We start from the raw sequence: 26,202 nt of genomic DNA, 5'->3' as shown, positions 1-26,202 counted from the left end.
TGTGGTTTCTAGTCCTCTTTGTGATACCAGTAACAGAGGGAAGGTTTGCCCTTCCTCAGTACTGAATAAAGTCACTATGTGTGCGTTGTGGGGTGACAGTGTGCAGAGGGATCTCAGGTGAGTTGCGTTTGTTTGATGTGTGGGAGTGAAACGTCTTTATTCAGCTAAGCTTCTCTCAGTGATTTCTACCGCCATCAGACAGTACAACCAACCAACCCTGCTGACCAATCACAGGTCTGGTGGTCTCCGGTGGTCTCTCTGTAGCTGCCGTAGTCCGGATGTGTAGTTACACCTTTGAGTGTTATGCCAGGGTAATGTCATGTTAGTAACAGTACATGTACAAGATGTTCAATTCAACGTTTGTATACATAGGCATTTATACACACATATGCATACATATAGATATATATTGATATTCAATACACCTATGCTACAATATCATTCATTTTCTAACAATTTTGAAACTGCATTACAACGACCACTCAAATACACTGATCAGCCAGAACATTCAGACCACTGGCAGGTGAAGTGAATGACATGGATTATCTGGTTACCATGGCACCTGGCAGTGGGGGGGATATATTAGATAGCAGGTGAACATTTTGAACTTTGAACTTTGTGTTGGAAGCAGAAAAAATGGGCCAGCGTAAGGATGTGAGCCACTTTGACGAGGGCCAGATAGTGCTGGCTAGACGACCGGGTCAGAGCATCTCCAGAACTGCAGCTCTTGTGGGATGTTCCCGGTCTACAGTGGTCAGGACCTACCAAAAGTGGTCCAAGGAAGGAAAACCGGTGAACCGACGACAGGGTCAGACCCGAGGCTCATTGATGCACGTGGGGAGCGAAGGCTGGCCCGTGTTGTCTGATCCAATAGAAGAGCTACTGGAGCTCAAACTGCTGAACAAGTTAATGCTGGTTCTGATAGAAAGGTGTCAGAACACACAGTGAGGAGCAGTTTGTTGTGTATGGGGACCGGTCAGGGTGCCTGTGCTGACCTGTGTCTACCGCCATAAAGCGCCTACAATGGGCACGTGAGCATCAGAACTGGACCACGGAGTGATGGAAGAAGGTGGCCCGGTCTGATGAATCACATTTTCTTTTACATCATGTGGATGGAAACGAGTTGGAGGTGTTGACTCGCCCTCCAAATTTAGCACTTTAGCAGCCTCTGCCATTAATGTATGAATGTGTGTGTGAATGGGTGAATACTGACATGTAGTGTGAAGAGCTTTGAGTGGTCGGAACACTAGAAAAGCGCTATATAAATGCAAGTCCATTTACCATCCTTTTTAATAATCTATTCTCCTTTTCAAATTGATTAGGTATGCATTGGAGAGTGCCCTGATCAAGCCCCACTGAGGGTTTTTTGCACCTCTCCATTACATCTCAATCCGATGGAGCATCTGTGGGATGTGCAGGACAAACAAGTCCGATCTACGGAGGCCCCACCTCGCAACTTCCAGGACTTAAAGGATCTGCTACTGACGGCTTGGTGCCAGATACCACAGCAGACCTTCAGAGGTCTAGTGGAGTCCATGCCTCCACGGGTCAGGGCTGTTTTGGTGGCGAAAGGGGGACCTACTCAATATTAGGCAGGTGGTCATCATGTTATGGCTGATTGGTTGACAGAGGAACTAAGGAGCCCACAAAAAGCTGCAAACTAAAGCACCAGATGATGAGCGTTCTACTTACTGATAACATGTTCTTCGATATAATGACTGCCACGTTGTAGATGATGAGACAGTCCCACAGGGCAAGGCGGGTCCTGGATGATTTGACCAACAGCTGGGTCCCAAACAGCAGGAAGAAGAAGCAGGCCAGCAGGTAGCCCAGTCCAAACACAGAGATTCTGGTGGCCCCGGTGATGAAGACCACCGACAGCACAAACCAGAAGTGGTGACGGAACACCAGAACTTTAGCCATGTCCAGGTAGCTCCTGGAGGAGGACGAGAAAAGAAACAACATCAACTACAAATGGTAAATTCATAGTTAATTAAACTGAGGTCATAGTTATTTTACTGTTAACAAACAACAAAATGATAATTAATAATGTTTACTAAGTATAAGTATTATAAGTATTTGTTAATGCTTAAGATATTATTTGTAAACCTGTTTGTAAAACATACATACAAATTATATAGATCTTATAAAGATTATATTATTAATAAATACTTTGTAAAGCATCTATAAACATTATTTAGATAGATAGTTAACACTTTGTCAACGGTTAGTAATCAGTTTCTGGTCCATCTGTCTATGTAATGTTTATAGATGTTTTACAAACAACTTCTTAAAGGTTTTCAAATCATTTGGTAATTATTAACAAATACTTCATATAGTATATAAAATGTTGTAATGTGTACAACAATAAAGTGTTAAACAGTATATTAATGTAATTAGAATGTAATTGTTATCATCTCTTAACTATGATACAATATAGAATTTATAAACTAGTTATTTCATATTACACAAACGATGATCTGATAAATGATGAATGATAAAATAACAGAAGTTATAGCATTACTAATAACTAGTAAACATTATTGATTACCAATTCATTGTTTGTTACGCATAAAACAACTATTAACTAAGTTTAATTAGCCATCAATTTACCATTTATAAATGACACAGACACACAGACAGACAGACAGACAGACAGACAGACAGACAGACACATAGACACACAGACAGACAGACAGACACACAGACACACAGACAGACAGACAGACACACAGACAGACAGACAGACAGACAGACAGATAGACAGACACACAGACACACAGACACACAGACAGACAGACAGACAGACAGACACACACACAGACACACACACACACAGACAGACAGACAGACAGACAGACAGACAGACAGACACATAGACAGACACACAGACAGACAGACAGACAGATAGACAGACACACAGACACACAGACACACAGACACACACACAGACAGACAGACAGACAGACAGACAGACAGACAGACAGACAGACAGACAGACACACAGACACACAGACACACAGACAGACAGACAGACACACAGACAGACAGACAGACAGACAGACAGACAGACAGACAGACACATAGACACACAGACAGACAGACAGACAGACAGACAGACAGACAGACACATAGACACACAGACAGACAGACAGACAGACAGACAGACAGACAGATGCTGTAGGCCTGTTTACCTGCAGTTGATGAAGTTGGGTGCAGGGTTAAACAGTCGACCTTCCATCGGTTCAGGGTCATCCGTGTTCTCTCCCGCAAGAACCATCCATTCCTCTGTGTGCTCACACTCAAACACCTTCCACTGCTGGGACGCACACATCAGCAGCACAAAGTCCGCTTTGGACACACACACAACAACACAACACATGACAATCTGTCAAAAGTAGACTCTTCTGTTGATACAGATAAATGAAAAATGCACACACACACACACACACACGCACACACGCACGCACGCACGCACGCACGCACGCACGCACGCACGCACACAAACTGACCTATGAGGTTTTTGGAGTGAGGCACGGTGTAGAAGTCAGGCAGGGAGATCCATTTAATGAGAGCTGAGTTGATCAACACTGGAGTGTTCCACCTCCACGGGTAGTCTACAGGACAACACAGGACAGACAGGTAGGAAGGTCGAAGGAGGGACACTCAGTTCAACAGTTTGTCTACCATTCTATAAATATTAATTTCTACAGTAGTTTACCTTCAGCAGAGTTCTACATGATGCCATGTGGGGCCTAATCTAAAGTTTGCTTTGCACAATATTCATTGTATATGTCCTGATTTTACTTTGTAACCAAAGTACTGAACTGAAAAGTACTCATGAGCACTATAAGCATACAGTACACTATAGTACACACACTATGTGACCAGAGACTGAAACAGTCTTTGACACTTTCACAGGTAGAAACTACAGGCTAGAAAAGGAGAGCTGCTGTACATGTCATTAGATTGTACAGGTATATCTAATGAACTGGGAAATGCAGTGCACATTGCATGCAGGATATTTGGGCATATTATAATGTAAATATTATAATATATAATAAAATATAATATCTATTCTCCGTCTTCAGAAACGAGCATTAAGAATTATTAACTGTGTTCACCAAACTCATTCATCTCAACCTTTGTTTTTCCAGTCCAGCATCCTCAATGCTTATCAAGTTAACCAACTTCACATGGCTGTATTTGTGTCCAGCTCTTTGAACAGGACCCTTCCCTCATATTTCCATCAACTGTATTCCTTTAATCAACAATTCCACAATTATTTGACTCGAAATAACTCCAGACTCAGACCTCCTGTGTGTCGAACATCTCAGTTACACTTTGGTTTCATTTACAGAGGTTCAGTGATATGAAATGCTCTGCCATCTCATTTCTTAAAGTTGTCACCAGAACTATTTAAGAAAGCTGTTAAAGGTTTGTTTTTATCTCCCCAAAGTTTTCCATATGGATTATCTCTGTAAATTACTTACTGATAATGACTTTTTATTGATGATATTATGATGTGAATCTTAATTCCATTTAACGTTGTCTTTGGAATGCATGTTGGGTCGGCTGTGGCTCAGAGGGTAGAGCAGGTTGTCCACCAATCGGAAGGTCGGTGGTTCGATCCCCGGCTGCTCCGGGTCACATCGATGTGTCCTTGAGCATGACACTTAGCCCCAAATTAGCCAACTTTAGCAGCCTCTGCCATCAGTGTATGAATGTGTGTGTGAATGGGTGAATACTGACATGTAGTGTAAAGAGCTTTGAGTGGTCGGAACACTAGAAAAGCGCTATATAAATGCAAGTCCATTTACCATCCTTTTTAATAATCTATTCTCCTTTTCAAATTGATTAGGTATGCATTGGAGAGTGCCCTGATCAAGCCCCACTGAGGGTTTTTTGCACCTCTCCATTACATTCGTTGTTGTTTATGTAATCTCTACTTGTACCTTTTTTATATGTGAAAACAAATAAAAATCTAAATCTAAAAATCCAAACAATATATCCATAAACAATATTGGTGCTATTGATTTACGGAGAGTACAGGTGCTCTACCCGCACCCCTACAGTAGGAGAACACTGCTGTTGTGTGTTATATTGAGCAAGATACTGAACCCCAGACTGCTCCTGAAGGCTGAACCATCAGTGGCTCCTTGCATGGCAGCCTCTGACATCAGTGTGTGAATGGCTGAATGAATGGCTGAATGAATGGGTGAATGAATGGGTGAATGCTGACATGTGTAAAGCAATTGAGTGGTCAGAAGACTAGAAAGGAGCTATACTATATAAACACATTTACCTGTGTATCAGTACTCACCTATACAGAGAGCAGGCGGTATGCCCACACACAGGAGATACTGGTAGATCATAAAGATGGACAGAAAGAGACAATATCTGGGCCAGATCCTGGCGATAGCTGCCCGCCGCCGCCTCACCAAGATGGCTACCAACCAACAGCCATGGATTATCACCATGAAGTTCATCCGCTGGCCAATCACATTCACCGTCATCAGGAAGCAAATCTGTAAAAATAAGGATACATTTTTGGAGATTTATATAAATTTAAATTAAAAAAAATTATTTTACAACTTGATTATCTTGTTTGCTCTGGAACAGTCAACAAGAGGAACTCACATTAGCCTGTCATCTTCTTTTATATCAATATTTTATTATTTCATAAAAAATATTTCAATGTAAACTTTATAACAGTTCTCTTGTTTTCCTTCCTTTACTCTCTTTTTTATTTCCTTTTCCAAAAAGCCCCCCGGTTCTCTCCCAGCTACCTCTAATCCAAACTTGTAGAAGGTGTAGTTGAGCAGGTACTTGAAGCACGGTATGAGGCCCTGGTCTAAGGTGTCCCTGGTGGTGGAGGGGAACAGAGCACGGATGGTGGGGGGGGATCGTTGGAGCTGTCGGTAGTGGTGAGCCTGGTGACGGTACACTGTGGCCTCAAACACCAACAACACCAGCACTATTAAATGGTTCTGTAAAAAAACATTCAGGACACTGATTCAATGAGTTCTGGTACTGAACCTCAGGTATCATATTCAGATCCATAGATTTATTTGATCTATATTTTAGAGAAAACACACAGTATACATACAGTACACTGTGTTTCTATATCACATCTTCATAAACCTGATACAGTAGTATTCTTACTGCAGCCACGCCATTCACTGAGGAGACATCTATTGAAATATCTAATATTGAGTATACCTTGCTGTATCCCAGGACTGTGGCATCTTTCCTGATGCCGAACCATTTGGCTGGATCCACCGGCTCCTTATACAGAGAGGAGTTCATCATCTCTTCTGGTAGCAGGTTGGTTTCATTTGTTAGAGGCTGAGACGAAGAGACGAAAGAAACAAATTCATAAGCAGGTCAATCAACACTTTATCACTCCAGTTCCCACTTGGTCACATGACTATCTAGGGTGACCAGATGAGGATGGGTGTAATTCTTGACAGGGGAGTTGCTGTGCCACGTGGCTGTGCATCGCGGCTGTGCATCGCGGCTGTGCATCGCCGCTGTGCATCGCCGCTGTGCAGATATAAGGGTTTTTGGAAGTACTTGCAGCTGTGGAGTTGTATCTTGGCACGCCTTAGACAACTACCACGGTTTTTATAACCTTCTGAGGGAGTTTCAACCACCCACATCTTTAAGGCCTTAAGACATGCTGGGAGAGGGACATAGGGAAACAGATAACTGGAGAAATGTGTGGGGGGAATTATTGGATTGTGGTTCAAAGTGTCAAGGGAAATGCAGATGTGACTCAGAAGCTCTGACTTGTGTTGGAGATGTGATGCTACTTGTGCCACTCTCTTACACGTGTTCATCAGTACAGTGATGACTGCTTCACCGGTACAGGGACCAGTGCTTTGCCTAAGTGAAGTGGTTTGAATGCCCTCTAGATGTCCTGGTGCAGAATGGCACGTCTTACTGGATGTATGATGATGAGTGTTGCGACACTGGAAGGAGAGATGTCAGTGAAGGAATAAATGGACAAAACATCTCAAATTTTCTCCTATGAAATGCACTGTTACCAGCTGGTGGATAGGAAGCAAGAGATCTACATGAAAATATGGGGCCCTTTTGTTACGACAACCTGATGTGCTGAAGTGTTTCACAATTTCCAGTTAAAGGGACTGTTTGTAAGAATCAGAAATGCTTGTGAACAGCGACACCTGTGGCCGTTAAGTCAACGAAAGTCAGCGTCCTGTTGCTCGGGCTTGTGCTCACTCTACATAGACATGAAGGAGCATCACTCAACACAGTGAGGAGACACACGTCAGCTAAAAGCACAATATCACTCTATATTTCAGCTGCTTGGCAGTAATGTTAGCTGACCAGACCAAGGTCTCTCCATGAATCAATGCTGATCCTAGTGTTGGCTTTTCCTGCCTCCGCCTCCCGACCGCGGCCGTAGGGAAAAGGGGAGACACCGGCACCCGGTCGGAGACGATAACGTTTCTCTCTGCGGAGCCCCGTCACTTCACAAGACACGGAAAACCTCTGTTGGTCTAGAGGAGCTGCAGAAGTTATTTCTGCACAAACGTCCACTGTACATTCACTAGATATTCTCAGAGCTAAACTAACTCTTTTGCAGTGTGGAGTAAGCACGCATCCACGTGAGCATGGGGCAAAATAGCGTGAACGAGCGCGGTGTGTGAGTGAGTGAAGGCAGGCAGAGGAGCAGAGTACAGCAGAGACTCCGGTCTTGGGGACCAAAGCTACGGTCTCCCCCGCGTCCTCCGACCGCGGCCAACACTGTTTAACAGACGGGCTTCACTAGATACAACCAAGAGGTTTTGGTGTTTCCGTGTAGTTTGTGTTGGAGTCTCGTCTGAACAGTGTAGCCACACGCTCGCTCGCATATGCGAGCGCACGTGGGACACCGACCCAGATTGATTTATACCTGTAAGAAGTTACAAACAGTCCCTTTAATTAAAACATGAAAAAATAATGTGATATACTATATGACATGTCTAATTTGTGGTATTATGTAGTTTATATACTATACAGTATGTCACATAGATAGAATATATTCTATGTATAATGCTCTACTTCTGTTATTGTCTCCTGTTCTTGTCCTAACTTAAGTGTAGTTTGCTGTGGTACTTTTATAGTTTTATGTGGAATAATATTTTACAGGCTATGTATGTATGTATGTTTTTAAGTTAAATAAAATAAAATAATAAAACAACGCTGCAAAGTGAGAAAACAACCAAACACATTGCAAATACAAAAAAGCAGCACAGTAGACTGAGACGGATCTGAGTTACAGAGCAGACGTTTCCAGGGGACACTAAACCGTGAACACAGGATTTCTACTTTTAACAGAGTAGTTCCACATTGTGATGGGACATAAAACTAATACTCTATGTCCACCTCACACATGTACATTTGTCTGTCTATCTATTCCTTACGTAAATGGTAAATGGACTTGCATTTATATAGCGCTTTTCTAGTCTTCCCTCCACTCAAAGCGCTTTATACTACATGTCAGTATTCACCCATTCACACACACATTCATACACTGATGACAGAGGCTACTAAGGTGCCAACTTTGCACATCAGAATCTAATCTAAATACTCATTCACACACCGATGGCTATGCCTTCGGGAGCAATTTTGGGGTTAAGTGTCTTGCTCAAGGACACATCGACATGTGACCCGTAGCAGCCGGGGATCGAACCACCGACCTTCCGATTGGTGGACAACCTGCTCTACCCTCTGAGCCACAGACGTACGTCCGTCTGTCCGTCCGTCCATCCGTCCGTCCGTCCATCCATCCTTCCATCCATCCATCTATCTATCCATCTATCCATCTATCTATATTACTGTAATGACAAATTGAAATATGACATCATGCCTGCTGGAACAGATATTATTGATGCAGAACGTGTGTGTGTGTGTGTGTGTGTGTGTGTGTGTGTGTGTGTGTGAGCGTGTGTGAGCGTGTGTGTGTGTGTGTGTGTGTGTGTGTGTCTTACCAGGCTACAGTTGCTGGAGTACTCGACAGGGTTGACGACACTGAGCTGGTACAGCATCTTACAGACGATGATGACACACACCCAGACCGTAGACAGACAGGAGGCCATGGGCCCGAAGCGACTGTAGGGCATCGCCAGAGACCACAACACCACCAGGACCAGGTTCATCACAGACGGCTACACGGAAACAGAAATAGGACGACATGTTTAAGAGCTTCATGTCAAGTATGATATACTGTGTATGTGCAGATCACTCATCTTTCAGGCTGACACCAAAACAAGCTGTTACTGTTACTTGATACAGAGCTCTAAAATAGTGCCCCATTCATTTCCATGAAAGTTGCTCATCCAGTGGTCAGTCCAAGACGTCTAAGACGCTGTAGTTTAGCAGGTTTTCATATACACTGATCAGCCGTAACATTCAGACCACTGACAGGTGAAGTGAATAACATGGATTATCTGGTTACCATGGCACCTGGCAGTGGGGGGGATATATTAGACAGCAGGTGAACATTTTGAACTTTGAACTTTGTGTTGGAACCAGAAAAATGGGCCAGCGTAAGGATGTGAGCGACTTTGACGAGGGCCAGATAGTGCTGACTAGACGACCGGGTCAGAGCATCTCCAGAACTGCAGCTCTTGTGGGATGTTCCCGGTCTGCAGTGGTCAGGACCTACCAAAAGTGGTCCAAGGAAGGAAAACCGGTGAACCGACGACAGGGTCAGACCCGAGGCTCATTGATGCACGTGGGGAGCGAAGGCTGGCCCGTGTAGTCTGATCCAATAGAAGAGCTACTGGAGCTCAAACTGCTGAACAAGTTAATGCTGGTTCTGATAGAAAGGTGTCAGAACACACAGTGAGGAGCAGTTTGTTGTGTATGGGGACCGGTCAGGGTGCCCGTGCTGACCTGTGTCCACCGCCATAAAGCGCCTAAAATGGGCACGTGAGCATCAGAACTGGACCACGGAGTGATGGAAGAAGGTGGCCCGGTCTGATGAATCACGTTTTCTTTTACATCATGTGGATGGAAACGAGTTGGAGGTGTTGACTCGGCCTCCAAATTCTCCAGATCTCAATCCGATAGAGCATCTGTGGGATGTGCTGGACAAACAAGTCCGATCTACGGAGGCCCCACCTCGAAACTTCCAGGACTTAAAGGATCTGCTACTGACGGCTTGGTGACAGATACCACAGCAGACCTTCAGCGGTCTAGTGGAGTCCATGCCTCGACAGGTCAGGGCTGTTTTGGCGGCAAAAGGGGGACCTACTGAATATTAGGCAGGTGGTCATCATGTTATGGCTGATCGGTGTAGATTCACATTCTACAGCTGTAGATATTTGTGTGAGTGTACTCACATAGAAACCATCAAAAGTCAATAAATAGAAAATGTTCTCAGAACCATTTTCATTTATCAGTTCTTTTCTTCCAGATAGAAGTGAGCATCGTTGACTGGGGCAGACACAGAATTAGAGGTATCTGATTGGCTGTACAGTGTTTTATGAATTCTTTGCCAACACTCCTTTCATAAACACACACGTTCCCCCCCGCCTTTACCTCTTCAAGTGAAACCCAGACAGAGAAGAAGGCCACCATCTTGAAGATGTGTAGCTCCAGAAGCCTCCAGAGAAACACTTGGACTTTGGTGAGATTGTCAGAGAACCTTCTAGACAGAACCAGTAACCTGTCCATCACCAGACCCCACTTACTGGGCACCAGCTCCACTGAGCAAGGGAAGAGATGGATGGATGGATGGATGGATGGATGGATGGATGGATGGATGGATTAAGAGCGAGAGTGAGAGGGTGAGGGGCAGATGGGAGAAACAGAAAAACAGATATCAGTCCATGAGAGTTTAAGAAACATTTGTGTGAGTGTGCTCACTTAGAAACCATCAAAAGTCAATAAATAGAAAATGTTCTCAGAACCATTTTCATTTATCAGTTCTTTTCTTCCAGATAGAAGTGATTATGGGATGGATTCCTGGTTCAATAATCCGAAAATGTGAAATGATAAGACTGTTGAATTGTTTGCTTAATATGTCAGAATACAGGATCAATAAGAAGGTTTTTCTTTGGTAGAAATCACATAATGCTCCATGGGCTACACAACTTTATGCCGTTTTTGAGGAAGCTGAATTACAATATGTATAATAATAATTTATCATGCAACATGAACACAATTAGAAAAAAGTTACTTAAAAGAAAGATATATTGTTAAAACCAAAATTACGACATATATTAAAATCAATAATTTTTGCACTGAATCTGATGTTCTAGCAAACTTATCGAGGAGTCAGAGGTCTTTAGTGGCACAGTTGAGAACAGGAATCCTTCCTCTAGGGTTAGGGTTAGGTTATCCTTCCTCTGGGTTAGGGTTAGGTTATCCTTCCTCTAGGGTTAGGGTTAGGTTATCCTTCCTCTAGGGTTAAGGTTAGGTTATCCTTCCTCTGGGTTAGGGTTAGGTTATCCTTCCTCTAGGGTTAGGTTATCCTTCCTCTGGGTTAGGGTTAGGTTATCCTTCCTCTAGGGTTAGGGTTAGGGTTAGGTTATCCTTCCTCTGGGTTAGGGTTAGGTTATCCTTCCTCTGGGGTTAGGGTTAGGTTATCCTTCCTCTAGGGTTAGGGTTAGATTATCCTTCCTCTAGGGTTAGGGTTAGGTAATCCTTCCTCTAGGGTTAGGGTTAGGTAATCCTTCCTCTAGGGTTAGGGATACGTAATCCTTCCTCTAGGGTTAGGGTTAGGTAATCCTTCCTCTAGGGTTAGGGATACGTAATCCTTCCTCTAGGGTTAGGGTTAGGTTATCCTTCCTCTGGGTTAGGGTTAGGTTATCCTTCCTCTAGGGTTAGGGTTAGGTTATCCTTCCTCTAGGGTTAGGGTTAGGTTATCCTTCCTCTGGGTTAGGGTTAGGTTATCCTTCCTCTAGGGTTAGGGTTAGGTTATCCTTCCTCTAGGGTTAAGGTTAGGTTATCCTTCCTCTAGGGTTAGGGTTAGGTTATCCTTCCTCTGGGTTAGGGTTAGGTTATCCTTCCTCTAGGGTTAGGGTTAGGGTTAGGTTATCCTTCCTCTGGGTTAGGGTTAGGTTATCCTTCCTCTGGGGTTAGGGTTAGGTTATCCTTCCTCTAGGGTTAGGGTTAGATTATCCTTCCTCTAGGGTTAGGGTTAGGTAATCCTTCCTCTAGGGTTAGGGTTAGGTAATCCTTCCTCTAGGGTTAGGGATACGTAATCCTTCCTCTGGGTTAGGGTTAGGTTATCCTTCCTCTAGGGTTAGGGTTAGGTTATCCTTCCTCTGGGTTAGGGTTAGGTTATCCTTCCTCTAGGGTTAGGGTTAGGTTATCCTTCCTCTGGGTTAGGGTTAGGTTATCCTTCCTAGGTTATCCTTCCTCTGGCCGTGAAGTCGGTAGATTTAAAAACATCCCGGAGGACAACAGGTTGTGTGAAGTATGCAAGTTAGGAGAAGTTGAAAATGAATCACATTTCCTTTTGGATTGTCCATACTATGATGAGTTACAAACTTCTATTTTAGATTAAATGTCTGTTTAAAATCCAGAAATGTTTTGGTGCTCGGATGATGACAAAATGGATTTAACGGCTGTTTAATTTTTATGTTAATAAGTCGGCTACTTTTGTTTCTCAAGTCTGGAAAAAGCGTCAGGATGGTTTATTTGTTCAGTATTATTTGTAATTTATACTGCTACTCTGGTTTCTGCCTTTGTCTTTTCTTTATTTTCTAAATAGGCTAAACAGGCTCCACAACCAAGGCTGACCCCCATATGAGAACTATTAGGACTTTAAGAAGTTTAAACATGCACTATCTGCCTTTAAACATGCACTATCTACCTTTAAACATGCACTATCTACCTTTAAACATGCACTATCTGCAACCATCTTGGACTCTTACACTTACTTACACTATACATCCTATATACCACTTTATAGACTGCACACATTTACATATTACATGTATTTATTGCACATACTACATTTATTTATTGACGGACTGCATACACTGTGTTCACCCATTCACTCTGTATCTTTTATATCTCTATTATTGTTTTTATAATTGTTTGTATACCTTTACCTCCCCTGTGATTCACTCTGTTTGCTGATGTTGCTGCTTTGACACCTGAATTTCCCTCCGGGGATTAATAAAGGTTCATCTTATTTTATCTTATCTTATCTTAAATAATGGTGTCTTGTAAGCCTGTTTGGGCTGGGCAGATTATTTATGCATGACACACATGACACTTTATACGACTTTATATGACTATAGAGTAACTGGAAGTCTCACAGGAAACTGGGTGCCATCATCAAAATACACAATATATAGAAAGCTGAAGCAGGTATGTTCAGAATTTTCATGTCCAAAGTTTTCACACTGTATTTCTCTCATAATGCAAAGATCCATGCAATGCTGCTAAGAAGTACAATATTAAGCATTAAATGAGGCGTGGCATTGGTCTAGAGAGAGAAACTGCATAAAAATGATTATTTTCCCACTTTGCAGAATGCAATAGTTCAGAATGGTGTCAGTAAGTAGTTTGGAATCATAAATATGGGAACAATATAATTACTAATTTGTGTGTCAATAACCAACACGTGAATTGTAAAAATGTGTCTTTAATGCAGACTGTCACCTTCGTCTTCAGATTCCTCATCAACGTTAGTCACCAGGTCTTCCTCTTCAGAATTCATTCCCACATCACCAGAGCCAGTCTGCTCAGTCCTCCCGCTGGGTTTCTTCCTGGAGGCACAACGTCTCATTAGTTCATACAAAGGGAAACATCCCAGGGAACTCCTACAGTAGGTAACACATGATGAGGAAATACCACCACAAAAAGTAGAGGTTTAAATATAAATATTCATCTGTGGCTATAAGCCAAATTAATTTCACAATGATTAGATTAAAGGTCCCATATCGTGCTCATTTTCAGGTTCATACTTGTATTTTGTGTTACTAGAACATGTTTACATGCTGTAATGTTCAAAAAAACCTTTATTTTCCTCACACAATCTGCCTGAATAAACCTGTATTTACCCTCTGTCAGAAACGCTCCGTTTTAGTGCATTTCAACAGAATTGCAACGGAATTGCGTTGCTAGGCAACAGCTTGGGTCCATGTTTACTTCCTGTCAGCTGATGTTATTTACATCCACTACAACAGGAAATAAACTGGGACACATTTAGAATGTTTACATTTAAAACCGTGTAATGGTCTATATATTGTATATTTGTGACATCATAAATGGACAGAAATCCTAACGGCTTGTTTCAAACACACAATTTCTGAATATGGGCTGTGTGTATTTCTCAGTATTTTGAGTGTTTTGATAGTTTAACAGTATTTATATAGCACTTAAAACCGCTTTATAATATAAAAGACATGAAAATCTCACTTTTTACAATATGGGACCTTTAATATTGCCTTGGATAAGTAGGAGAATACAGTGCCTGTTTAGTGCATATGCATTTTCTTAACTTTCTTAGAGTGACTTTATTAGTCAATGTAATGTAGTGGTCATTTCTGTTTGTCCTGCATTGTTATACTAGAAGGGTTTGCGTTAGCTTTAAACATATTTCTAGGGAAACATCAGGTATCCTTGGGTTCATTCACTAGTTCCATATTTGTATAATATTTTAAATTAATGACTTGGCGACACAGTGACTGATCTGCAGCATAATCAGCTGCTCTCTTCACTCTCCGTAGATAGATCACTATCTTCACCACCAGAGGACCTTCAGGAATTTCTTTAAAGTACATGAAATAGAAAAAAATCTAGAATTAGGGCCTCGCGGTTGTATGCCTCCGCCAACCAGTCAGGTGTCTGTTTACATCCATGTCTGTCCAAAATGTCATCACTTCATCATTTTATCCTGTTAGACATTTGTGATAAATTATCATGATTAGCGTATGAATTATTGAGTTATGGCCAAAACTGTGTTTTGTGAGGTTACATTGACCTAGACATTTGACCACCAAAATCAAATCAGTTTATCCTTGAGTTTAATGAAAAGGTGAAACACTGGCTGAAACTAAATCAAACCTGTAATCACTGATTATTGATTGGGAACATACATATGTAAATTGATTGTAATGTACGATGTTGTAATATGTGATTTTATGTCAATTCAATTCAATTCAATTTATTTTTGTATAGCGTCAAATCACAACAGAAGTTATCTCGAGACGCTTTATATATAGAGCAGGTCTATGACCGTACACCATAGTTTAGAGACCCAACAAGATCCACCAAGCGCACTGTGGCCAGGAAAAACTCCCCGATTACTGGGAAGAAACCTGGAGCAGAACCGGGCACTGGGTGGGAGGCCATCTGCCGAGACCGGATGGGGGGATAGATAGATAGATAGATAGATAGAGATAGAGATAGAGATAGAGAGAGAGAGAGAGAGAGAGAGAGAGAGAGAGAGAGAGAGAGAGAGAGAAACAGCCACAATAGTAGCCTAGCAGCTGTAATAGCTAATACAAGTAGGACTGATAACACAAAACCAATAGTGGTGGATGGAAAGAGTGATAATACAACTATCGGAATTGATGTAGCTCGCCAGCACTGTCCAGTATGTATGATGTTGTATTATATATGTTTTTTATTTTTTTAATAAAAGCCTAACCAGGGACAAGGTCTGCAAATTAGCTATGGCTAGAAGTCCTATATATATTGCATCGGTTTAACTTTAATTAAGTGTAACAATGCCCATATGTATTGTCCCTTTCAAATAAACTAATAAAATAAATAATATAAAGTGAATGTTTGTGCCAAAAGTGAAGAAAATTCCCTCAGGGTGTTCCTAAGATATGGCGTTCACGAGAATGTCGCCGGTGTGGAGGCATAAAAACATTTTCTGTGTCTCTGTATTAATTGTTCCTCTAGCTCTTAAAATATACTGTATATTCGTTACAGTATTTTTATACAAAAATCCCTCTCTTTTCTCTTCTTGTAAAACATTATGGTAGTTTTGATGACTTGTCTTGAACACAGGGGCATATACATACATTTGTCTAGTCAAACGTTATGTGGTGACTAGTTAACCCTGATGTAAAGCTTGTGGGTCGTACTGGGTAGCAGAGTGATTAACAAGAGAAGGAGAAGGTGTGTGTGGTTGAGGTCTCTCCTTTGCCCTCCTCCTGATCTAATAATGCTCCAGATCTCCCTGCAGATGTGATTTAAATCCCTCCCACAACACTGTCTAGCAATATGAAACAGGACAGGTGTGTAGGCTGTGTTACCTGTGTATAGGTGTAACATGCTCCAGGTCAGTTATTCTCATAAAGGGTTTGTGGAAGTAGTGCAGCTGTAGAATACAGGCCAGAAGGAAGAAGCCAGGGATCAGGATACTGCTGAAGAGTTCAGACAGAGCAAACGTCTCCAGACCAATCGCTGCCAGCCTGAGGACGACAGGGGGGGCACGATTACACCTTCATTATTGCAGTTCTAAACTTCTATCTTTCTTATTCCTAAATTACTGTGTTACCACACATAAAATCTGGACTCAGGTAGTAAAACTGCACACATTGCTCATAGAGTGGAAGGAATACAGGGTTATTAAGGATCCAACGGGGTATTTTTGTCCTGTAGTGCTTTGTAGTGATGCTTGGGGAGTTTTGTGGTATGTTAGAATAGTCTTTTAGGCAGGGGTAATGTTTAAATATTACAGAACTTTCTATTTAATATAGAAATCAAAATCTGCAAATTCCTGACAGCAGAGCCGGTCTACAGCTGAAGAGAATACAGAGAAGTATATAGAGAAGTATCAGAAGTTTAGAGGAGGACACTAGACAGTCTCCATCTTTTGTAAAAGAACGTACTGTTCGTACTGAACGTACTGAAACGGACCAAACGGACTGAAGTAACCTCGCCCGGACAAGGGAGACCGGGGCCCCCAACTGGAGCCAGACCCGGGAGGAGAGTTCGCCGGCGAGCGTCTGGCCCCCATGGGGCCCGGCCGGGCTCAGCCCGAAGAAGCATGATGGGGCTGCCTCCCTGTGGGCCCATCCCCCACAGGGATTGGCACTGGGGTCGGGTGCAATGCGAGTCGGGCAACAGGCAAGGGTGGGGATCTAGGCGTGCGGATCCCTGGCATTTGCAGACTGGCTCTTGGCGCGTGGAACATCACCTCTCTGGCAGGGAAGGTACCGGAGCTGGTGCGGGGGGTGGAGCGGTACCAACTAGATATAGTTGTGCTCATCTCCAAGCATAGCTCTGGTTCTGGAACCACACTCCTGGAGAGGGGCTGGACTATCGCCTTTTCCGGAGTTGCCCCGGGTGAGAGGCGCCGGGCGGGTGTGGGGATACTCACGAGCACCCGGCTGAGCGCCGCTGAGTTGGAGTTCTCCCCGGAGATTGAGAGGGTCGCCTCTATGCGGCTACGAGTCACTGGGAGGAAGTCTCTGACTGTTGTTTGTGCTTATGCACCAAACAGAAGGTCAGAGTACCCGACCTTCTTGGAGTCTCTGGCTGGCGTCCTGAAAAGGGCGCCGACTGGGGACTCTATAGTTCTGCTGAGGGACTTCAACGCTCACATGGACAACGATGGAGAAACCTGAAGGGGGGTGATTGGGAGGAACGGCCTGCCTGATCTGAACCCCAGTGGTGTTTTGTTGTTGGACTTCTATGCTAGTCATGGATTGGCCATAACAAACACCATGTTCAAGCATAGGGTGGTTCATAAGTGTACTTGGTACCAGAACACTCTAGGTCAACGATCAGTGATCGACTTTGTGGTCATATCATCAGATCTGCGGCCGTATATCTTGGACACTCGGGTGAAGAGAAGAGCGGAGCTGTCAACTGATCACCACTTGGTGGTGAGTTGGATCAGGTGGCAGGAGAAGCTACCGGACAGACCTGGAAAACCCAAACGTATAGTGAGGGTGAACTGGGAATGTCTGGCTGAGGCCCCTGTCTGTGAGGACTTCAACTCCCACCACTGGAAGAATTTCTTGCACATCCCGGGGGACGATGGGGACATGGAATCAGAGTGGGCCTTATTCAGAGCCTCCATTGTGGAAGCACCTCGGGGTCCCCCAGGAAGAGCTGGAAAACGTTGCTGGGGAGAGGGACGTCTGGAATTCCCTGCTAAGCCTGCTGCCCCGCGACCCGGCCACAGATAAGCGGAAGAAAATAGATGGATAGATGGACGTACTGTTCTTCTGTAAAACCAGTAAGGTTTCCCCAGTATCCAGGGAAGTCTTCAAACTGGTAAGTGTAGATGGAGATCAGCACCAGCATAGTGTAGGCCACAACGAGCCACCAGAAGAGCTTCAACAGACGTCTCCACAGAGAGTAGTACACCTGGGAAATAAGAACAAGTCAATCACACAAGAGATTTGAATTAGCATTTATTTTAAAATATGCAAATTACTACAACAGTTTGAAGAGGCGTCTGAGTGTTTAAGACAAAACTGTCCCAAGGACAGTGAACCTGAATCAGGGAATCGGTGGTATGTAGGCCTGTTCCTACCTGATAGAGACAGAGGCAGAGCAGGAACAGCAGCATGTAAATGATTTTGTATCCAACAAGTTTTCCAGCAAAGGAGACCATGATGAACATCCCTCCACACACGTAGATCCAGTATTTGGCATAACAGCTCATCACCATGCCTCCTAGAACCTTCAGCACCGATTCATTACCAGCCCCCTCTTCTGACAAGTAGGAGAGAATAGAGAGGGAGGAGAGGGGGCAGAGGAACAGGAACATTGATGATAAAATGGGAAAGAAAAAGTCATCAGGAGGACACTGTGCATGGTCTGTAAAAAAGGGCTAGACAAACGTTTGTCACGCTCTGCAGACTAGGAACATATTTCATCACTTGCGTAGAAAGTTTGTGTTTACGTACAAAGCTGACAGTTTAGCCTGATCGTGGCACTAGATAGGAGTCTACAGAGTTGGTTGGTTAATCCTCTGGGGAGGATGTAAAGAGAACTGGTGCCAGGAGATGGTCTTGAGGAGACTGATGTTCAACCCAAAGCAAACTATGACCAGCTGAAGGACTTCAGACTGTTGTCTAAAAGAATTCATTCAGTTTGGAATTAAACTTTTATAATATTGATGACATTTTATTATATTTTAAATTAAACTCATTTTACTTCTGGAAGAAATGTTAGTAATATCAATACAATGGAGGTGCATGTAATAATAAGGTAATTTTGTTCAAATTTAAGGGATGGATGGATGGATGGATCAAAGTTTAAAGGTGCTAAACAAAGGATTGGGAGCATTTCTATTGCTGCTTTCAACATGGCGACAGTGAGCTGGTGGCTTGCAGCTAACGATGGTGAAAGAGATAATAGTGTTAACCTGAGGGGGAACCGGAGGGTGGGCGGTACGCTTCCACGACAACACTGTTGATCAGGATGGTGTTATCAGCTGTAACCACCGTACCACGTGTGCGTGTGTGTGTGTGTGTGTGTGTTTAAAAGATATCTGACCTCCTGTAGTGACCTCCTGTAGTGGTGCGGCCATTTTCCTCTTCATGCTGAAGTTTTCCTTCACTGACTGACGAACCAACAGCCAGAAAGTTAAAGTAAAGAGGATCTGGAGAGAGAGAGAGAGAGAGAGAGAGAGAGAGGAAAACAGAAAATGGAGAGCAAGAATTCAGTTCCCTGGGTTTCTCTATCTAGCAGAATGACCCATCCCTTTATTCAGCTGTTCAAATCAGTAGGACTTTTTAGGGCATATTTATTAAACCCACAGCAAATGACAGGGAACAAAACTTTTCATCAGTGATGATGTAAAAGAGCCAGCAGCTACAGCTGAACTGGGTTAAATGAACAGAAGAAAAGCTGATGCTGGGCTGTTCATGTACAGGAATAGAGCTTTGAAGTGTTTCCTGTTGCTGAAGGAATATCGTTAAAGAGAGGACACTTGTGGAACTGTATTCTCTCTGGAAGTATGAATGATATATGTAAGAAAATATCAGTTTAATAGGCAAATGTCAGTGCAACAAAAAGGTCAGTGATTACTTTAAAAGATTAATTATTTTTTTGTGAGATTAGGGTGTGAGAGTTTATCAGCTCCAGTGCCGGTGCTGTGTGAAGGAACATGAACTGAATTGGTCTGTGATACTGAATGTAATCTGTCACAGCCATGAGTTGAACGTGTGATACACATGCTGTACTAACTGAGCTCATGCCTCATAGTGCCGTGTGGAGAGATTAACCCTACTATAGTGATGAAAAATAAACACAATCTCATTAAAGGGCACAACTTTAATTTCATCATCAGAAAGTCACCCAGTATCTATTCTCTCGTCTTACCATAGCTCCCAGTCTTAGACAGGGGTACTGAGCTCTGTCCAGTCCCAGTTGCCTGAGGCTCATGGTGCCCACAGTGGTGGGCAGTTCAGGCTGCAGCTCCATGGCCCAGACGTACTGCAGACAGCACAGAGCCAGGCCATAAAGCAGGATGAACGGAGAGCACAGTGTGGCTGCGTGCCGTCTGCAAAGAGAGACAGCTAACTGAACTCAAGTGTGAACTATGAAACAACACATTACTGTGGGTTCAGAAATCTATGTTGAAATCACTTTAAAACTTCAGATTTCTTTAGTTTAAAATGACCAAACACAAGCAATATGTGTAGGAATCAACTCATAGAATGACCAAGCATCAATTCAACCTGTAACATCTAAAGATAATCAGAGTCCTGGTTGGTACCTGGAGCGCAGGATCCAGATGAGACACGCCCACAACAGCAGCACAAAGGTCAACCAGCTGTGGTACGTGATGCTCCAAACCTGAACAACATAGAAACAGCACATACGAATGTGGAATCCATATTGTGATGCTGTATAGGTTCATAACAATCAGCATGGAGAACCAAAGGTCTCTGATCATAACTAATGAAGTCCAGTTGATTGGTAGATAACAAGGCACACTGCATTGGTCTTATGTCCTTTTAGAAATGTGTGGTTTATTATTATATAGTTACCATCATGGCTATGAGAGCACAGACGTAACTCTGCTGCATGACCACCTTTCCCAGCTGGAAGAACGGGCTTTCACTCTGTCGGGGGCCACTGGGGGCGCCGCTAACACCTGCCAAAGACAACAATCATCTCAGTATGCACAACATTAATTACATAGATTATAGAAGAGGAGCAAGAAATATGATGTGTTCTATATCATCATATCTGAGAAGTCATTTGTCTGTTGAAATGATCTTTAAAGGATAATTCCAGTTTATTACAGCTTGGCTCTTATTTTTATAGTCGTGGTCATCATTTCTAATGATTACCTACTCCGGGTAGGGAATGAATCCTTACCCCAAGTGAAGGAGTTCAAGTACCTCGGGGTCTTGTTCGTGAGTGAGGGGACTATGGAACGTGAGATTGGTCGGAGAATCGGAGCAGCGGGGGCGGTATTGCATTCGCTTTACTGCACCGTTGTGACGAAAAGAGAGCTGAGCCGGAAGGCAAAGCTCTCGATCTACCGGTCAATCTTCGTTCCTACTTTCACCTATGGGCCGGGTCATGTCCAAAATGGGTTTTCTCAGGAGGGTGGCTGGCGTCTCCCTTAGAGATAGGGTGAGAAGCTCAGTCATCCGTGAGGGATTCGGACTAGAGCCGCTGCTCCTTTGCGTTGAAAGGAGCTAGCTGAGGTGGTTCGGGCATCTAGTGAGGATTCCCGCTGGGTGGCTCCCTTGGGAGGTGTTCCAGGCACGACCAGCTGGGAGGAGACCACGGGGGAAGACCCATGACTAGGTGGAGCGATTATATCTCCACACTGGCCTGGGAACGCCTCGGGATCCCCCAGTCAGAGCTGGTTAATGTGGCACGGAAAGGGAAATTCGGGGTCTCCTGCTGGAGCTGTTGCCCCCGCGTCCCAACCCCGGATAAGAGGTTGAAGATGAGAAAGTGATGAGTGAGTGAGTCATCATTTCTATCAGTTATGATATCATTGTACTCACAACATGAATAGCTGAGATCTGGATACACAGTGATGTCACTACAACAAAAAGATGAGCAGCCAGACAGGTTGGAAACAAATAAGTTATCCAGATGATCAAAATCACTTTATTTGGAGGTCAAACTGAAAGTGAGCATATGTTGCTAATAATCCCTCATTGGACAGGAAAACTGTGTACACTACAGTGACGTCACCACAGTCAGTACATTAGGTCAATGTTGAGGTTGTTGGATGTTTACAACAGACAGCTTGGGGTTATAATTTGACTGTTTTCTCCTCTCCTGAAGCTTGTCTGAGCTGTCAGACTTCTTCTTTATTGATGTCACTGTGTTCCCAGATCTCTGCAATTAACTTAGCTGAATACAGTGTTATCAAAATAAAAGGCAAAACCATGAAATGAAGGTACTGCACCAAAATGATCATTTAATAGACACCTGTCAATAGTTTAAAGAGTCTTTAGAGGACTGCTGTGTGTTCACATTGTGCCGCTCTGCACCATTCAGACAGCAACAGCATTTGGTTGAGAAGTGTCGTCATATTGTCGTCAAGCCTCGCTGTGATTGGCACTGAGCAGTGATATGACTGGTTGAGAGTGTATTTATCACCACACCCTCCGATCACCCTCACTCTCTTATTTTGATATATAAATTTATATATATATGAGAATTAAGTGGTGATCTTGAGTGAATGGGTCACTTCTAGCAACCATCATTATTCTGTCCCTCTGTGTGACAAATGACTTCCTCCAAATGGTCAAATATATTTGTAATAACCTAAATCCTGAACAGATGTTCCACTGTTGTGTTGTTGTAATGACACATACTGTTACTGTTACATTACATACCCAGATCTGGCTGACTGTCTCCGGCCATCGTTCCTCCTCTGCTGCTCTCTGTGCCCATCGACAGGAGCATGAGCTGAAACAGACAAGCATGCAAACACATTCATAAACACATTGGTGGATATGTGAATACAGTTTTATTAAAGAATGGGACTCATCATTTCATTCCACTTAATATAACTCTTGATATGATGAATATGATACAGGACATAGAGAAATGAATATTTACCTCTGTGTCATCTTCACAGTTATCTTTCTGTTGAGTCCATGACCTTAACTCCACCATCTCCTCCTCTTCTATTTTCCCCTGCTGCTCCTCCTCCTCCTTAACCTGCTGAACACAAATAAAGCGTCAGAGAAGAAACACATGTCCAAACTAACAGCTTTGTTAAAAATCAATCATTGCACAAAAGTTTGGATTGGTTGTAGAGTCATCATAAGCGTTTCTACTGTTCTACTACAGCTATTAAATACAACGCTATTCCAGTTTAAAAGCTCTTGTGCCTCCTAGCTCCTGCTCTCACTGCACCAATGTAAGCCAAAACAGCAGCAACAGTGGACACAGCAGAAAACTGCATTTGGATTGACAGCTCACTGTATCTGAGTGTCAAAAATGTGCTGTGTAGATCTACAAGGATTGGAGCCATAGTGCCGATGTGAAGTAGGAAGTGTATTATTTGATTTTTTTTCCAATACTAGGGCCATTATTAAGTTATGGTTCCCATATTTTGAGATTTTTATTAATTTGACAAATAAAGTGAAAGTCTTTAGATGTAAAATGTTGTCTAAATACATGCATAGATGGACATTCACTGAAATAGTTAGCAAATCATTTGATTTAAATCATGAATTGTGATCAAAGAACATAGGTTACGATATTGTAACCCGAGTTCTATAAGCACGTGTGGAGCCCTCTACTGGACTCTATGGGTAATACTCTCCTCCAATCACACGCATGCATTCGCCCACTGAATTTTGCATAAATGTGGTCAGCCAATCAGGACGTGCCAACCCGAACACATGCGGGCCGTACAGTATATAAGGCAGTGTCCCTAGCTGCCAGCTAGCCTACGCCTTCTTCTGCGTGCAGCACTGGAGCGGCAGGGCCACCAGAGGGCTCCGCCTTTGCTTACAGAGCTAGGGTTACAATATCGTAACCTTCGTTCTAACTCACACAGGCTCCGCCCTCTACTGGACTCTATGGGTACATGGATGTATGATGTATGATGGATGTACGCCTTGCCGGGTCACCACATCGACCTAAGGACCTAATCACACTGATAGTATGGTAACCAAGTGTCGCTTGTGCTTCTTGGCATCTGGCAGTCCACCTCTGCAGGGCCCTTATGTGCAACAACTCCAGCGGCACCACCAGGTGAGCAGCTGCATGATGGTCACGCCGTCACTATCGCTGCAGTTTGCAAACTGCCTGCAGCAGGGCCGTCCATCTCCTCGTAAAACTGTGTGAGAGGACGTCCATAAATAGTCCATAAATGGTCGACATGGAAAGGGTGGAGCCAGTAATGCCATCCTTGAACACACCGCAAGCAGCCGTAGACATAGCGATACCGTGCTGCATCTCTCTGTCCACCCGTGTAGAGGTAGATGAAGGAAAAACAGACACTGGAGTACTCCCCCTGGGTTACGCTGGACTGAACAAAGCCGGTGTCTCAGCAAGGATGATCGGAGGCAGCGGCGGAGCTTTGGTGTCTGGAAGCAGAGATGCTGTCTTGACTGTGTCAAGCTCAGCCTCCGGGTCACTATCATCACAACTGAACATTATGCTGCAGTGTCGGAAGTGATCCCACCCCTGCTGGCGTCGAATCTTGGGAATCGACCGGCAGGCCAGGCAGTCTGGAGGTTGCAGAACAACCTCTTCTGAATGGTCCGCCATGAGGCACTGGAACCATGTGTCGTGAATATCCGCTCCGGCAAAAGGCCGGGGCACAACGGACAATGGCGAGGTTCTTGAAACGGCAACTCCATCCCTGGACATGAGCAGTTGATGGGCAAAACGGTGATCACTAAAGAAGAAAGGATAGTTGGGTGCTAGGGAGGCTGCCATATATATTGTGGGGTAGGCACGTCCTGATTGGCCGACTACATTCATGCAAAATTCAGTGGGCGAATGCGTGCGTGTGATTGGAGGAGAGTATTACCCATAGAGTCCAGTAGAGGGGGGAGTTTGCATGAATCAGTAAGCACAACAGCTAACCATCCAGAAGAGACTCTCTGCCATGGACACATTTCAGTCTGTACCAAAGAAGAAGAAGAAGTGGCAGATACCTGGTTAGGTGTTCCTTGACATCCTGACTTGAGAACAGTTGCTACTGTAATGTAGAGGAGGAACAGTATTCCTGGGTTGACATAAACTGGCCAATCATGATTGGCATTAAGGTTAAGGTCGTAGGGTGAGGAACAGTTTCCTGGTATGATGATGTCTTTCAGACCAAAGAGTCTAGAGAGGAACAGAGATAAAGAAGTAAACAGAGAAAGAGAGAGAGAAAAGACAACAGAAGGAAGTTAGGTAATGGCATGTTGAATAAACAGAAGTCTGTGGTGCAGCTGGAACATCAGGATTAAGTGGGATTAATGGAAGTGTGAAAAGGTGGAATCAGTAAATCTAATCTACATTCCAGAGCAATGATCTGGGGGAGAGTCTGGGATGCGCCATCATCCACATGTGTTTTTGTTTATGTTGAGATCAGCTGTACGTCGTGGAGCAGCATAGTGGAGCAGCATAAAATAACTTCAGTGGAAGTGGTCAGACACAAAAAAAAACTCACTCTTAGCAACAGTCACCGAGTGTGCCTTGGTCAAAGTAAACTGTGACGTCACCGAGTTTGATGAGGAAAGCTGGCAGAAGGAGAGCGGCTGGATGACGGGTCATAGATGTGTCATCATTTACACTGTGCATGTCCTGAAGCCTGTGGTGTAAATGCACAGGCTGAGCGGAATTATTAAAAAAAATTCCCGAAGCCGGATCATGATCCGGATTGCCACCAAAATCTAATGGATTGTTCTTTGTTCCACACCCCACCCCTCCAAAATTTGAAATTCAAATCCATAGCGGACTTCTTTTTTTTTTGATACTTTGTTTTTATTGCTTTTCCATGACAGAAAGACAACACACACATAGAACAATAAAACAAAACAAAAAACATAAAAGGATATAGATTGCCCTGTCTCTACAAAGTGTTCATCCTGTCATTGACATGTAATCATTGTCCATTTCTCCCACTTCTCTCCACATTGCTCCTCTTGTGTTCTTATCCTATGGGTTAACAGTTATCCTGGGTTAACAGTTCCATATCATATATTTCATTCACAATTTTCAGCCATCCATCTTTTGTAGGTGGTTCTGCCTTACACCATCTCTTTTCAATGGCCTTCTTATTTCCAGTCATATTACCGAAATACAGTACTATACATGACGTGGGTA

General features: G+C 43.5%; 1 protein-coding gene across 1 annotated transcript in view; it reads right to left on the bottom strand.

The window, feature by feature from the left end:
- Window positions 1–26,202, bottom strand: part of piezo1 (piezo-type mechanosensitive ion channel component 1) — a 175,050-nt gene that overhangs the window by 68,844 nt on the left and 80,004 nt on the right. Inside the window, 19 exon segments of the mRNA XM_037781514.1 lie at window positions 1,693–1,936; window positions 3,195–3,351; window positions 3,513–3,617; window positions 5,324–5,528; window positions 5,790–5,990; window positions 6,223–6,348; window positions 9,000–9,176; window positions 10,555–10,721; window positions 13,633–13,739; window positions 16,242–16,400; window positions 18,158–18,306; window positions 18,476–18,657; window positions 19,444–19,549; window positions 20,272–20,452; window positions 20,669–20,748; window positions 20,943–21,049; window positions 22,764–22,836; window positions 22,990–23,094; window positions 25,047–25,218. Of these exon segments, the coding sequence (XP_037637442.1) occupies window positions 1,693–1,936; window positions 3,195–3,351; window positions 3,513–3,617; window positions 5,324–5,528; window positions 5,790–5,990; window positions 6,223–6,348; window positions 9,000–9,176; window positions 10,555–10,721; window positions 13,633–13,739; window positions 16,242–16,400; window positions 18,158–18,306; window positions 18,476–18,657; window positions 19,444–19,549; window positions 20,272–20,452; window positions 20,669–20,748; window positions 20,943–21,049; window positions 22,764–22,836; window positions 22,990–23,094; window positions 25,047–25,218 (2,803 nt within the window).

The sequence above is a fragment of the Sebastes umbrosus genome, chromosome 10 (assembly GCF_015220745.1).
Source record: "Sebastes umbrosus isolate fSebUmb1 chromosome 10, fSebUmb1.pri, whole genome shotgun sequence".
NCBI lineage: Eukaryota > Metazoa > Chordata > Actinopteri > Perciformes > Sebastidae > Sebastes > Sebastes umbrosus.
This window is presented reverse-complemented; position numbering and strand designations above follow the sequence as displayed.